Source organism: Entelurus aequoreus, linkage group LG04 (assembly GCF_033978785.1).
Source record: "Entelurus aequoreus isolate RoL-2023_Sb linkage group LG04, RoL_Eaeq_v1.1, whole genome shotgun sequence".
NCBI classification, from domain to species: Eukaryota; Metazoa; Chordata; class Actinopteri; order Syngnathiformes; family Syngnathidae; genus Entelurus; species Entelurus aequoreus.
In genome coordinates this window covers 47694637-47710298 of record NC_084734.1, presented here as the reverse complement: position 1 = coordinate 47710298, position 15662 = coordinate 47694637, and the positions used below count along the sequence as shown (strand labels likewise).

Genomic DNA, 15662 nt, shown 5'->3' with positions numbered 1-15662 from the left:
AGAAAGTAATACTAAGTGAATATCTGTTTTTGGCCTTAAAAATAAACATTTTACAGAGTACTATAATTAAATTGACTAAATCATGATTGTCAATTAACTCTCCTAAAATAACAGACACCACATTAAGCTTCATAAACAAACCAATCCTTAAACACATTTTTTCAACTTCCACCCAAAACAAAGACACAATATGACAATACCAAAACAAATGTAGGGTGGATTCAGGCTCCTGACAACAAAATCGGCAATCATCTGACTCTGTCATATTCCATAATTTTAACATTTTCCCTGTGGGTAAGAAGTTATAAATGATTTTAATTTGAAAATAACGATTTTGCACATCGATAGTGGTTTTATAGATTAGTTTGAATATGGCATCCCATGGCAACGGGCAGTCAAAAAAGTCCTCCCATTTTCCATTTGTGTTGTATGAGGCAGCCTTCAAAGATTTCTTTATTAAATAAAAATTATATATTTTTCTATTTATTTTAGTTCCTTTTTGCCAACTAGAATTTCTTATTAGAGGTTTACAAACTAATAATTTAGTAGTTCCATAATTAATTATTTGTTTCCATCTTTTCCCAATTACTCCAGTTAGTTGATAAAATGAAAAGCTTGAGCAAGCATCACCATACATAGCTCTAAATTCATCATACTTCATAATTTTACCATTCTCATTGATAATATCATTGACAAAAATGATTCCTCTTTCAAACATATTTTTCCAAAAGAAAGGCTTTCCATCTATTACAATATTAGAGTTCATCCATATTAACTGCTGCAAAATATTGTCTCTTTTTTCTGGCACATAAAATTGAAAACACCACTATGAGTGGATTGTTTCCTTTATGAACCCCGCCATGTTTCCCAGCAGACTCTCTGGGAGGGGATCACTTGTAAAAAAGGATACAATTTCTTTTGATACAGTACATGTTTTTTGTCCAACAGGACATTTGTGTACCACTCAGTGTTTAAATACATCTTTGGAACAATTGATGCTTTTAAAGACAGACACATAGCTTCAAGGTTGAGAAGTTTCAGGCCCCCATATTCATACTCTTTGTACAAAACCTTTCTTTTAATCTTTTCTGGTTTGCCGTTCCAGACAAAATCGAAAAGACCCTCCGCTCATAAATCTTAAAAAAGTTTTGTGATGGAGCTGGTAATGACAAAAACAAATAAATAAATTGAGGAATAATTAACGAGTTGGCAATAGACATTTTACCATACAAGGTTAGGGATTTCCCTTTCCATAATTGCATAATTTTGTCCAGCTTTCTTAGTCGATTATCATAATTTACTGAGCCTAGATCTTCCAGATTTTCTGGGACAACAACACCAAGTATGTTAACTGGTCCATCTGTCCACAAAACAGGCACTTTGCATTCCATTCGAAAGGACGTTCCCTTTAGATTTCCGATCCTTAACATTTTACATTTATCATAATTAAGCTTAAGGCCAGATTGCTGTGAAAATATGTCCAAAAGATTAAGAAGGTTCCGCAAACAATGAGGAAAAATCTTATCTTTGTGAATCAGCCTTTTCTGACATGAACTTCATCAAGAACAAACACAGAACACGCCTCACTGATGCACATCTGCAAGACTCACTCAGAGTTGCAGTGTCAAGTTACACACCAGAGTACAACACACTAGTTAACAGCATGCAATGCCAGGCTTCCCACTAACTGACAAAGAAACAGATAACAGATTTGGTGTCCAGTTCAAAGTGTGACATGATTTAAAAATTTTAGAGTTTACTTTTGTATTTTACATGAGTTATTATTTGTACAAACATGGTGCAAAGTAATTCATGATTTGTTAAAAAATGTTAGTGGCTAGCTAGTTAAAATGGGATATTGTGATTTCACAAGACTGTCTTAGAAGTGATCATTTGAAAATGTTCAATTTGAAAAATGTGCACTTAGAGAAAATATAAAAATAAAGTGTTGCATATTGATATTTATCTGTTTCTATATATATTTATTGTGAGAAATCATTAATATGATCAGTGTTTCCACAAAGATAAATATCATTAATTATTAATAATAACAGAGTTAAAGGTAAATTGAGCAAATTGGCTACTTCTGGCAATTTATTTAAGTGTGTATCTAACCGGTAGCCCTTCGCATTAATCAGTACCCAAGAAGTAGCCCTTGGTTTCAAAAAGGTTGGTGACCCCTGCTCTAGACTGTACCACAGTTTAAACAAGCCTGATTTAATCCATTCATTCATTCAGCATTACATTCATACATTTATATATTCATTTATCCATACATTCATTCATACATATATTCTTTCATAAGTCCATACTTTCATCCATTCTTTCAACCATCCATACATACTTTTATTTATCCATACTCTCATTTTTTCATCATCCATCCATCCATACATTTTATCCATCTGTACTTTCAACAATCTATTCAGTCATCCATCCGTACTTTCATCCATCAATTTATTCATACATTCAGTTATCTATTTATTAATTAATCCATCAATACTTTAGAATACCAGTAGAGTGGAAAAACAAGTTGACTTTATATGCTTAATTGTGTTTCATTGTATCCATTAAACCATATCAAATTGTATTTATAATATGCAAATTATGTGAAAATACGGTCTAAACATCACAAAATGCCACAAATTCAGGCGGTGATTTAGAAGATTTCGCTCCGAATATCTTCGACAATTTACGTTGATTCCACATCACTGGAGTAACGCTTCTGCACTTTGACCATACTATCAGATCATTCATACTGGAAATACACAAAAGTTGGAAGGAGATGTGCTGTTCATCATTCACAATCCTTATGTAATACAAGAACACATTTTTGGCTTTTTTAATGCATTTGAAATCGTAAAAAAATTTAGTCAACAGATGGAGGGTCCTCTATTGCCCCCATAATACTCTCTAAAAACATCCAGAAACCACCAACAATACTCCATTTACATGTTGTGACTTGAAAGATTACAAAATATGAGCAATATTGTTATTATAAACGCCAACGCAGACAACCTATTTTAGCGGCGCATTGGTAGCAGTGGGCTAACTACTAGCTTACGCTGCTGTTGTTAACAAACTTATCCGGCGGCTGCTTCTGCTTCGTCTCAAACGTGCCATAAGTAAATTCCAGATTATAATTAATGCATCCCTCACCTGGTAGTAGACAAGTATGGCCATGGACCGAGAGGCTGGTCGACTTTGACATCCCCGAGATGGCAAAAAAGACATAGTTGCGGCAACTTTTTTTTAACCCTTTGTGAGGATTGTGATTGAATCTTCATCTAAATGGAATGATTACATGTATTTTACACAGTATATCCCGCCATCTCAGGGCTTCTCCGACGTGATTACATACGTACGTAATACATGCACACGTATTAGCATGTTGTTAGCTAATATTAGCAATTTGGACAGCTAGCATTAGCTGTCATTGAATTTTCTATCATAACAACAACATGACTGCAAATTGTTTGTTGCTTCTCTTGGACTGCTTTTGTATGTGTGCACAAGCTCCCTGCGCGTACATGTTGACAAGACCGGGTGAGTGACAGCCGTAAACAACAATAATTTTTATTCCGGCTAGTAAAAAAATGTATTATATAAACTTTTCAATTGTGAAAAATATAGACAATTGTCAAACAAATGTGTTCTGTTAAACCACTAATGGTAACATAAGCTAACCAGTGGTGTTCTTGTTATATTTTTTGCTTTGAAAAATGTTACTGTGAGAAAGTTGCAAATAGCACCTTTAAGTAAGCAGAATATTAATTTTGTGTTGTTTCTTCCTGACAGTTGACTACCAGCTTAGTGGACAATCAAAACTTATGGCTGTCCATAAGAATGACAACAACAGTTGCACCCCCAGTTCTGGTCCTGGACCAGGTCCTGGTCCCGGTCCCGGTCCTGGTCTCGGTCCTTGCGAGGACTACGAGAACTACGACGAGCTGGTGGCCAAATCTCTGCTCAATCTGGGCAAGATTGCTGAGGACGCCGTCTACCAGGTCATGACGGACTCAGAGATGAACAGCAACTCCTCCAACAGCGGCGGCGAGGACGAAGATGAGGATGACGCCAGCGAGCAAGGAGACCGAAAGGCCGACCTTAGCGTCGACTTGAACAGCGATGTCGTCAGGGAGACGGTGGACTCACTCAAGCTTCTGGCACAAGGCCACGGCGCCATGCTGCCTGAAGACGGCTACCCTGAAGGTGCCCTGATGGACGGCAGCCACATCAATGGGCGGCCCGGGTTGGGCGGAGTCCTGGCGGTGGAGAGTGAGGAGGACGTATGTCTCAGCAGTCTGGAGTGTCTAAGGAATCAGTGCTTCGATCTGGCTCGCAAACTCAACGAAACGCACCCGTCTGACCGGCCTGCTCTTCACCACCACCTCAATAACCCCTTGGACCAGCAGGGGGCGCTTCACCTCAGCAGGTACGCACACGACCATGTGATCAGCATTGTCAAATGGAAAATTCTTATTCCTCAGTACTCTCAGGTATGACAGCCTTCAGCAGGGATTGCAGGAAGATTCTAGGCCTTCAGAGCGCAGCTTCTCTGACATGGTGAACATGATGAGGGTGGAGGAGCAGCTGAGCCCAGCGTCTCGAGGGTATCCCACCAGCTGCAGCCAGGAGGGCGATGAAGACACCACATCTGTAGCTTCCGACCGCTCGGACGACACCTTCGACATGGCTAAGGGGAACCTGTCTCTGCTGGAGAAGGCTATCGCCCTGGAATCAGAGAGGGCCAAAGTCATGAGGGACCGCATGGTCTCAGAGCACAAGCAGACCAGACGAGACCACCACCACCACCATCATCATCACCGCCACCATCATCATCATCGCGGCCATGGCGAGCACAGCCCCAGGCTGAGCAGCACCGGTGAAGAGCGCAGATCCAGAATGCACCACGACGGCTTGCACAGAGCGTTCTACTCAAAAGGTAGATAACACTTTATTGATTTTTATACTGGATAATAAACAAACAGAAAGACCTCTGAACTCTTTTTTTGTATTTCAGCTCTTCTCCTTTTCTGCATACAACATACATACTTATTCAAGTATTAGTACAACTGAGCACGTTTTTGTCCTGATTTACTTTCTGACATCTGTGTCCTGCACAGTCTGCTGACATATACAGTAGAACTGAATCAATAGCAACACAACAATAGATTAAACCAAACCAAGAAACTAATTTAGTTATTGTGTGAATATTGAAGATTTACACATCATAAAGATCAATTACATACAGTATATCAAATCATTCCAGCATCAAAATATTTATCTTGTTCATGACGGCTGTCTACTGTATGGACACCTTCAACATTCTCATTGACATTGAATGCATCAACTTGTACATTTGTCAGTCAATTCAAATCACTTTACCATTCAAATTAACAATTTTCTACAACAAAATTTAACTTTTATCAAAATTCTACATTTTCCAAACTATTGATCTTAAAATTTCTTACAAAACAATTCCCAATTTCCCCTAAACTTTCCAAACGTTTCACTTCAGCTTGTCAACATCCACACAATTTCTATACACCCATCCCTTTTGTTCTCTTATCATCTGTGTTTATTTCCAGAATCTTCCAGGGGGGAGAAGAAGGAGAGCAAGTGCCCGACGCCCGGTTGTGACGGGACGGGACACGTGACTGGTCTGTACCCGCATCACCGCAGCCTCTCTGGATGTCCTCACAAGGACCGTGTCCCGCCTGAGAGTAAGTACCCGCCTCTTGGATGCAAGTCTGACAAGTCATTTTAGTCAGCCATTATTATTTTCACTGTTGTTGTTACTTTGTCACTGCCATGTAGCTCTCAGGGCATTGGATCGATCGCAACTGAACTGTTGAGATTGTCTTAGAAGACGTTTCTCCTCTCATCCAAGCAGGCTTCATCAGTTAAATATGCTGCACCAAGTGCTCAGACTAGAGCTGTCCTATATAAGTCTGTGAGCATGAACTGATTAAGCCTGCTCGGGTGAGAAGCCAAATGTCTTCTAAGACAATGTCCACAGTCCAGCTGTGTTCGACTCAATGCCCAGAGAATACAATAACCTGATGAATGAGAATATTCACAGGCATGCCATGTAGCTGGTGTAAATATTCCAACGTCACTGACTTCAAATGACTTGTTGGATGTACAAGTTGTCCGCCATGCATCTGTCCTGCATGTTTCCCATTCCGACATTAGGGGTGTCCCAATACATCTTTTTCCCTTCTGATACGATACCGATATTGGAGCCATGACTATTTATCCCATACAATATCAGCAGGAATCATACATACTTCTATTATTTTATAGTGCAGAATGTTAGAAAAGGATTGATCAAGTGAAATTAGTCAAACAGAGAACAATGATAGGTGCTGGGTTCAATCCTTGGGCTCGGGGTCTTTCTGTGTGGAGTTTACATGTTTTCCCAGTGACTGCGTGGGTTCCCTCCGGGTACTGCGGCTTCCTCCCACCTCCAAAGACATGCACCTGGGGATAGGTTGATTGGCAACACTAAATTGGCCCTAGTGTGTGAATGTGAGTGTGAATGTTGTCGGTCTATCTGTGTTGGCCCTGCGATGAGGTGGAGACTTGTCCAGGGTGTACCCCGCCTTCCACCCGAGTGCAGCTGGGATAGGCTCCAACACCCCCGCGACACAGACAAGCGGTAGAAAATGGATGGATGGATGAATGGAAGTTAAGTGGAATGACATGTTTGTTACTAGATACTTTCTAATACACGTCTGCCTTGAAGACTTACATGTAAGTAATATGCAATATATCATCATTTCATACTTGTTTATATTGACAGATGTGCTGTTTTACACTGCGGTGTTGTTCTATTAAGTACACTTATTATGTATGCCTTGTGTGCTATTGTGCAATGGCGTGTCTAAGGGCTGGCCTGGGGTGGCACGTGCCACCCCTAGAATCTGATAGGCCCCCCCAGGTGCCACCCCACTCAGAGACAGAACGATTTGAAGCAGTGTTTTTCAAACTTTGTTATGGGTACCACTCAGGCTCCATCTAGTCGAACATCAAAGAATTGCTTAATTCAGGAGCTGCCAAACTACAGCTCGTGGATTGTCCAAAATGTATTTTTAAAACATGAAGTAAAAGATATTGAAATTTGGTATGCCACCTAATGGGTGAGATGCGCCGCAATTATTATTGCTCATGTAAATAACAGGAGTATATCTTACACAGACTCATTATATAGGTACTAATTTGGACAACCGTTCCTCATGGTCCGATTAATCAAAAACCAACACACAAGGTTAAAATATGTGATACAAAAACATACAACTTGCCCACTGAACTATGTGGACATTATTAAAAAAAATGTCTAATAGTACCATACACAATTAAAAAATATACCCATTTAACATTTTACGCGGCCTGATGGATAATATGCAAAACACTCTTCACACTTCGACATGTTTGGCGCATTTTAGTTGCTGCGTGAGGGACATTGATAGAAAATGGATGGATGGCTAGATATTTCTGATGGATTACAAAACTTTAAGGAGGTCGACATATTGTAGTAGCGGGCAATCTTATCCGGTGCGCACATATTGGCTTGCAACCTTAAAGGCCTACTGAAATTATTTTTTTTTATTTAAACGGGGATAGCAGATCCATTCTATGTGTCATACTTGATCATTTTGCGATATTGCCATATTTTTGCTGAAAGGATTTAGTAGAGAACATCGACAATAAAGTTCGCAACTTTTGGTCGCTGATAAAAAAAAGCCTTGCCTGTACCGGAAGTAGCGTGACGTCACAGGTTGAAAGGCTCCTCACATTTCCCCATTGTTTACACCAGCAGCGAGAGCGATTCGGACCGAGAAAGCGACGATTACCCCATTCATTTGAGCCAAGATGAAAGATTCGTGGATGAGGAACGTCAGAGTGAAGGACTAGAGTGCAGTGCAGGACGTATCTTTTTTCGCTCTGACCGTAACTTAGGTACAAGCTGGCTCTATGGATTTCACACTCTCTCCTTTTTCTATTGTGGATCACGGATTTGTATTTTAAACCACTTCGGATACTATATCCTCTTGAAAATGAGAGTCGAGAACGCGAAATGGACATTCACAGTGACTTTTATCTCCACAACAATACATCTGCGAAGCACTTTAGCTACGGAGCTAACGTGATAGCATCGGGCTTAACTGCAGATAGAAACAAAAGAAATAAACCCCTGACTGGAAGGATAGACAGAAAATCAACAATACTATTAAACCATGGACATGTAACTACACGGTTAATGCTTTCCAGCTTGGCGAAGCTTAGCAATGCTGTTGCTAACTACGCCATTGAAGCTAACTTAGCAACGGGACCTCACAGAGCTATGCTAAAAACATTAGCTATCCACCTACGCCAACCAGCCCTCATCTGCTCATCAACACCCGTGCTCACCTGCGTTCCAGCGATCGACGGAGCGACGAAGGACTTCACCCGATCATAGATGCGGTCGGTGGCTAGCGTCGGATAGCGCGTCTGCTATCCAAGTCAAAGTCCTCCTGGTTGTGTTGCTGTAGCCAGCCGCTAATACACCGATCCCACCTAAAGCTTTCTTCTTTGCAGTCTTCATTGTTCATTAAACAAATTGCAAAAGATTCACCAACACAGATGTCCAGAATACTGTGGAATTTTGCGATGATAACCGAGCTTTTTGTATTGGATACAATGTGTCCGAATACTTCCGTTTCAACGATTGACGTCACTCGCATACGTCATCATACATAGACGTTTTCACCCGGAAGTTTAGCAGGAAATTTAAAATTGCACTTTATAAGTTAACCCGGCCGTATTGGCATGTGTTGCAATGTTAAGATTTCATCATTGATATATAAACTATCAGACTGCGTGGTCGGTAGTAGTGGGTTTCAGTAGGCCTTTAATTGGCGGATTGGGCACGCACATATCCGGGTGGCGGGCATCGTTTTTTGATTTATGATGACCAATGATGAGCAGCCAGGTTCTCAACGTCCTTCACTAAACAGAAGTCCTTTTAGTTACAATTTATATTTTTTACACAAGTGTTTGCCTGCCAACACAAAACCAGGCACATTCATCTGTTTTGAACGTATTTCAGTCCCGTCATCTTTTGTTATTCCACTGTGATTCTAGTTCTACTCAGTCCAGGTAATTTATTTGTTGTGCAAATACTGTTAAAGGCCCGCTGTGCAATAATTAAAATTATTCTGTTGCCAGCAAATTAAAGAGTGAATTTGAATGAGGTTTAAGACTGTTACAATTTCATATTAACAAAGAGGAAATACTGTATTTGTATTTTGCGCCAAATGTTGAAAGTTGTCTGACGCACTGTAAAAGCTCAATGCTTTGCAATTTTGTTATTGTCAGCACATGTCTTACAAGAAGATTCACTCCATACTAGGTGGTGGTAACCGTAGTAAACTACTATAGTAGCTACAGCTGCTTCAGGGGTAGACTAAAGATTAAATGGGTGCCACCCCTACAGAACTAGGGGCCACCCCTGAAAAAAAAAGGCTGGACATACCACTGCTATTATGCGCTTAACTGTTGTGTAGCTACTAGCTTCCAGTAGCCTACTCATTTTTTTGCTGATATTGAACCGATATCCAATATCAAAATTGGATCGGGACATCCCTATTAGACATCATTTGATTTCTGATGGTCAAGTGTTGTATTTTCTACAATGTCAATAGAATGTTTGATTTCAATCAGATTTAGTAAGAGATGCTGTCGTGCAGCATGGATCGCGTTCCATCCGCAGGATTTCTTCCTCACACTTCATCATTCCTGCTCCATGTCTGCTTGTGGTGGCGCGCACAGCATGAAGACGCACTTTGATCTACATAAATAATTACACATCCTAAACACCTCAATACACTTGAACTAGCAGCTGATAAAAAGGCGCACGTTAACCAATTGTAGGACAAAGTCATTAACAGATCTATTTCAAATAGTGAAATGGCTCTGGATCAAATATATCAATAGCATGTACTGTAAGGTAAAGTGGCTTTTGATAAAACTGCTCTTCATATTTTCCAAGCGGCGCCCCTGCTTTGTACTGCAACACAACTTTTGCTTGCAGTACTTTCTCATGAAATGTCATGAAAATTTCATGAAGCTTCTGCAAATGCAAAAAAAGAGGAAGGCAATTTGTAAATCATCTTCCATTTCAAGAATTTTAAAAGTATAAATCACCGAACCCTGTCGTTGTGCATGAATCACCAATATCTCCATGCATGTGAGAAAAGAAAAGAAGATACAACACTAAGGCGCTAACTTGCATATCATGTCGCTCATTTGGTTCTTCGTCCAGCTGTCAGCATGCTACGCCTCTTTGTCGCAGGATTCCTGATAACTTTCCTGTCTCCTCCTAACCCTCGTTGTCTCTCTCACCCTCTCCTGTGTGTCAAAAGTCCTTGCCATGTACGAAAATGTTTTAAAGTGCCCAACTCCTGGCTGCTCTGGACGCGGCCATGTCAATAGCAACAGGAACTCGCATCGCAGGTGAGTGAGCAGCCTCTGAGCCGGCCGCTAACAGCTAGCTCCATGATGATAGAGGATGTCGACGTTTTCTTCTTTAGTCCCCACGACAGAACATGACAACTCCTCCTAAGCTAATATTGGACTGACTCAAAGCTGCTTTCTCTTTTTAGTTGGAATATCCAAGTTTTTAAAATCTTTTTTCATAGAAAATTCAATATGAAGCAGTTGGATTGAATCAGTAGACAGTACACCGTATTTCCTTTCCTTTTCGGTGGAATGTTTGCTAGCTTTTACACAGAAAAACAAGACAACACACGCACATTTTCTTGAATCTAATGGTGTCTACTACAACTTGGACCTAAACCTAAGCAAGCTAATGTAAAGGTCACCAATACATGTTGTTATCCTACAATGCTATAAATACACAATGCATAATGAGTGACAATTGCTATGTGCTTCAGGTGAGTCCCCACAGTACAGGGAAACCTAACACACACACACTCATACACGCACACACACACACGCACAGGAGGTGCTCAGAGTCATATACGTGCACATATGTGCCCACAGGGTGTTATATGGCACAGCCCCACTGGGAGAAGGGAGACAAAGCACTAGCTAGCTTAACAGCTGTTAGCAAGCAGCTCACACACAAGCTTTTATGTCTGCAGTCGCCATGGAAACGCCTGCATAGCAGCAGTGGCTGATGTGTCACACAATGTTCACACTCTCCTATAGATGTTGAAACACACTGCAGGACTGCTTTGCTCACTACAAATGAGCTCCTGTGCTGTATATTGAGTCCACTAGGAAGACTCTTGTTGTCAGTCACTAGTTGGCATTGAAGTAATCCTTTCTATATTAACGCATTTGGGGGGCACGTGACTGCTGCTGTAGGACAAGGAAGGTCCAATAAGCGCTTTTATAACCTGATGTTGGGTCAGTAAACCAGGTCAAGCATGTTCACAAGAAACAATCGTTAACCTTGTGTGTGTGTGTGTGTGTGTGTGTGTGTGTGTGTGTGTGTGTGTGTGTGTGTGTGTGTGCGTGCGTCTGTGTGTGTGTGCGTGCATGTGTACAGTACATGTGCATGGTACAGTACCTAACCATGCTCCATGCCCACCCCCCTTCATCCATCCAGTCTTTCGGGTTGTCCAATCGCTGCTGCAGAGAAGATGGCCAAGGTGCATGAGAAGATTCACCCAACTGACAGCGGCATCAAGTCCAATCAGACGTCAGACCGCGTCCTCAGGTACCCCCCGCACTCACCCACTCAATATGCAGTCCTTCCTTTTTAAACAAGGTCACATACATAGCCAGGTTCATGTGCATGAACATCATTGTAAAGTTTTCTCTTGCAGGCCCATGTGTTTCGTCAAGCAGCTGGAAATTCCTCAGTACGGATACAAGAACAACGTTCCCACCAGCACGCCACGTTCCAACCTGGCCAAGGAGCTGGAGAAATACTCCAAGACCAGCTACGACTACAGCGCATACGAGAGCCAGCATGGCGCTTACGTAAGGAGAGGACCGCCGAGCAAGTCCCACCACAGTCGCGACACCTCCCCCAAGGGATATGAAGGTCAGCGAAATGAACACACCCCCTTTTTAATAAAGTGGTCCACACTTCCTGTCAAGAGCTCAGTGATGCTTCATGACGTCCACCACCCAACCAGGTTCAATGCCAGTGTTTCCCCTGAGTTTACATATCTGACTGTAATGCTATAATGAATGTGTTAGCTCCTCCACATACGGTAATAAATATAATAGTATGATAAGACTAGTTTGTTTAATAAAAGAACAATGTAGAGACATGTTTTATATGAAAGTATCCTTAAAATATGTATGTTATGATAAACACACAAAAAAGAAGGGGTATTTTAATGGTAGTGGAAACACTGCTATACAAAATGTTCATAATTGTGCTTTTGATGCTTATTGTATCAAATAAATTACATTATAACACAAGGATGAAAGGAGCTTACAATCATCATCATACTCACTGGCAGAGTGTCATGATGGAGATGGCGCACAGAGTACGGGATGCTGTGTTGATGGAGGTGGGGTTAGAGGGAGGCAGCGTGAGGAGAGAGATAATGGAGGCCAGACCCGCGCTTTTTTGGCCAAGAGACATCAAGCGTGATCTGCAAGGAGAAGAGAGGTGTCGACGCTCTGTTATGACACCCTCCCTTTCTCCCGCCACTCTTTGCTCCACCAGTAGCGCTCTCCTCTACCACATTACATCGCTATGCTCTCGTTAAAAGTCCAGCCTCTTTTTCATTGTCTCTGCATAAACAAGATCACCGAGCTCTGCTTACTACATTTCACTGTCATCTGAACACACGCCGGATTTAAGTTGAAGATGAAGTTGTAACATTAAGCAAAAGACACTAAATGAGAATGACTGAGAGATGTGCACCCACAGTGCCACTTCTTGTAGTGGAGGTGAACATACAGTTGTAGTTCTCACTCGGGGTGTCCCAACTTTTTCATTTTCGATACGATACGAGTTTTGGCTGATATTGAGCTATTACGATATAAGGAGGAATTATTGTTCAGTACATAGTTTTTCTTTTGTTGTGTGGGATGTTACAAAACGTTTGAGCAAGTGAAATTAATCAAACAGAGAACAATGGTAGGTAAAAAACTCTAACCATCTGGAATGGACTAATGCTGTCTTTAAGTTGAAGTAGAGTGGTAATGGTTTTTGGCCACACCTACTGGTCACAATAATCATTGATTAAGCTCATGATGCAGTAAGTTGAATGATGCAAACACGTTTGTTACTGGATACTTTCGAATACACTTCTGCCTTTGAGACTTTGTATGTGTAAGTAATATGCAATTATAATAGTTTAATATTTGTTTTTATTGACAAATGTACTGTTTTAGACTGCAATATTCAATGAAGGACACTTGTCTAATATGTCTAGCTTGTGTGCTGTTGTGTGCTTAGCTGTTGTGTAGCTCCTGGTAGCCTATAGCCTGCCATGTTACCTTTTGTAAATGACTTGACTAAAATCAGGGCCGTCGTTGGTCAACTTTGGGCCCTAAGCTGAATTTATTTTAGCTTTTGCAACTGTATTAAAGATAAACAACCAAAAAAAAATCACATATACATAAGTATTCACAGCCTTTGCGCAATAAGTAAGTAAGTACATTTTATCTATAAAGTGCTTTTCACAGATAAAATCACAAAGCGCTGTACAAAACATAGATGAATTAAAACGACAACTTAATTAAAACAACAGGGGCAACATCATAAAAAGTGGATTAAAAATGATAGTTAAAAAGTGCATTAACTTAATGCTTTACTAAATAGAGAATTCTTCAAATGTTTCTTAAAAGTGTCAACACAGTCAATTTCACGGAGGGACTGTTGCAAGTTATTCCAGAGTCTGGGAACTATAGCCTGGAATGCCAGTTCTCCACGGGTTTTAAAATTTGTTTTTGGGATCTTTAGGAAGCCTGAAGACCGGAGGCTGCGCCCTGAAGTGTAGGGGCATAACAAATCAGTGATGTACTGAAGGACCCCATCATGCAACGCACGGAAAGTCAGGACTAAAATCTTAAACTCTATGAGGAATTTAACTGGAAGCCAATGAAGACTGGATAAAATGGGGGTAATACTTTGTTGATGCACCTTTGGCAGCAATTACAGCGTCAAGTATTTTTTAATACGATGCCACAAGCTTGGCACACCTATCTTTGGGCAGTTTCTCATGGTCTGAGAGTCTTTCAGGTGCATTTTGAAAAACTTCTGCAAAAGAAGGGCATCCATCTGGCCTCTCTACCATACAGGCCTGATTGGTGGATTGCTGCAGTGTTGATTGTCCTTCTGTAAGGTTTTCCTCTTTCCATAGAGGAATGCTGTAGCTCTCACAGAGTGAATGTCAAGTTCTTATTCACCTCTCTGACCAGGGCCCTTCTCCCCAAATCGCTCAGTTTAGACGGCCGGCCAGCTCTACAAAGAGTCCTGGTGGTTCCAAACTTCTTTCATTTACAGATGATGGAGACCACTGTGTTTATTAGGATCCTTCAACGCAGCAGATATCTTTCTGTACCCTTGCCCAGATTTTTGCCTCGAAACAACCCTGTTTCAGAGGTCTACAGACAAATCCTTTGACTTCATGCTTGGTTTGTGCACTACCATGCACTGTCAAGTGGGGGACCTTATAGACAGGTGTGTGCCTTCCCAAATCATGTCCAATATACTGAATTTACCACATGGGGACTCCAATTAAGCTGTAGGAACATCTCAAGGATAATCATTTGAAACAGGATGCATCTGATCTCATTTTTAGCTTTATGGCAAATCTGTGATTTCTTAGTTTTTTATTTAATATACATTTGCAAAAACCTTTTCACGTTGTCATTACTGGGTATTGTGTGTAGAACTTTGAGGACAAAAATTAATTTATTCTCTTTTGGAATAAGGCTTTACAAAATGTTGAAAAAGTGAATACTTTCCAGAAGCACTGTACACATATTTATCACAGCCAATGCCATAGTATCGTGTGTGTTGCATATAAGGTTTGTAGACAATCGATTAATTTGCAACCACAGTCCCTGGACTGCCTTTCTAAAAGATATTTCAGATACGTGGTCATATTGCTGTCAATCATTTTGGCACACGAGCGGTGTCAGAGCTGCCTTCTCTTTTTTTCTTTCCTGCCCAGGCTAACTTTGATTTGGGAAAGGGGCCCCATGCATAGCGCATGTTCTGCGTTTAGAGGATGCCAAGAAAAGACTAACATTGTGTGCTAATTTGAGAACATTTTGATTTTAACTGGCTGTTAAGCTTTGCACTGGTAGACACGCTGTAGGACTTTTTGTATCGGAGCGCCTGTATCGGACATTTTTGATGAAAGCCGATACAATCCGACACAAGTGTTTTTTGTTGATATCGGTCTGGTATCAATATTAATGGAGAAAGCTATTTTTAACACTCACACTAGGCCGTTGATACTGTGATGGACATGGTGTGTGTTTATGATTTATTTTATGCACTGTGGAAGCTGTCATGAATTATATACATGACAAGCTCTGCCATAAATGAAACAACATGCCTTTTTTACGTACACGAATGTAGTTGCAAGCGTTCTGATTTTGAATTTTCTATCATTTCGAAACAGTGTTTTATTTCTATTAGCGATTATATTGCAATCATTCAATGACTCTGG

General features: G+C 40.7%; 1 protein-coding gene across 1 annotated transcript in view; it reads left to right on the top strand.

The window, feature by feature from the left end:
- LOC133648698 (myelin transcription factor 1-like protein) overlaps nucleotides 1-15662 on the top strand; it is a 64987-nt gene that overhangs the window by 31042 nt on the left and 18283 nt on the right. Inside the window, exons 10-15 of the mRNA XM_062045031.1 lie at nucleotides 3796-4432; nucleotides 4488-4942; nucleotides 5589-5723; nucleotides 10410-10500; nucleotides 11621-11731; nucleotides 11841-12061. Coding sequence (XP_061901015.1) covers nucleotides 3796-4432; nucleotides 4488-4942; nucleotides 5589-5723; nucleotides 10410-10500; nucleotides 11621-11731; nucleotides 11841-12061 — 1650 coding nt within the window. The remainder of the gene's footprint in view (nucleotides 1-3795; nucleotides 4433-4487; nucleotides 4943-5588; nucleotides 5724-10409; nucleotides 10501-11620; nucleotides 11732-11840; nucleotides 12062-15662) is intronic.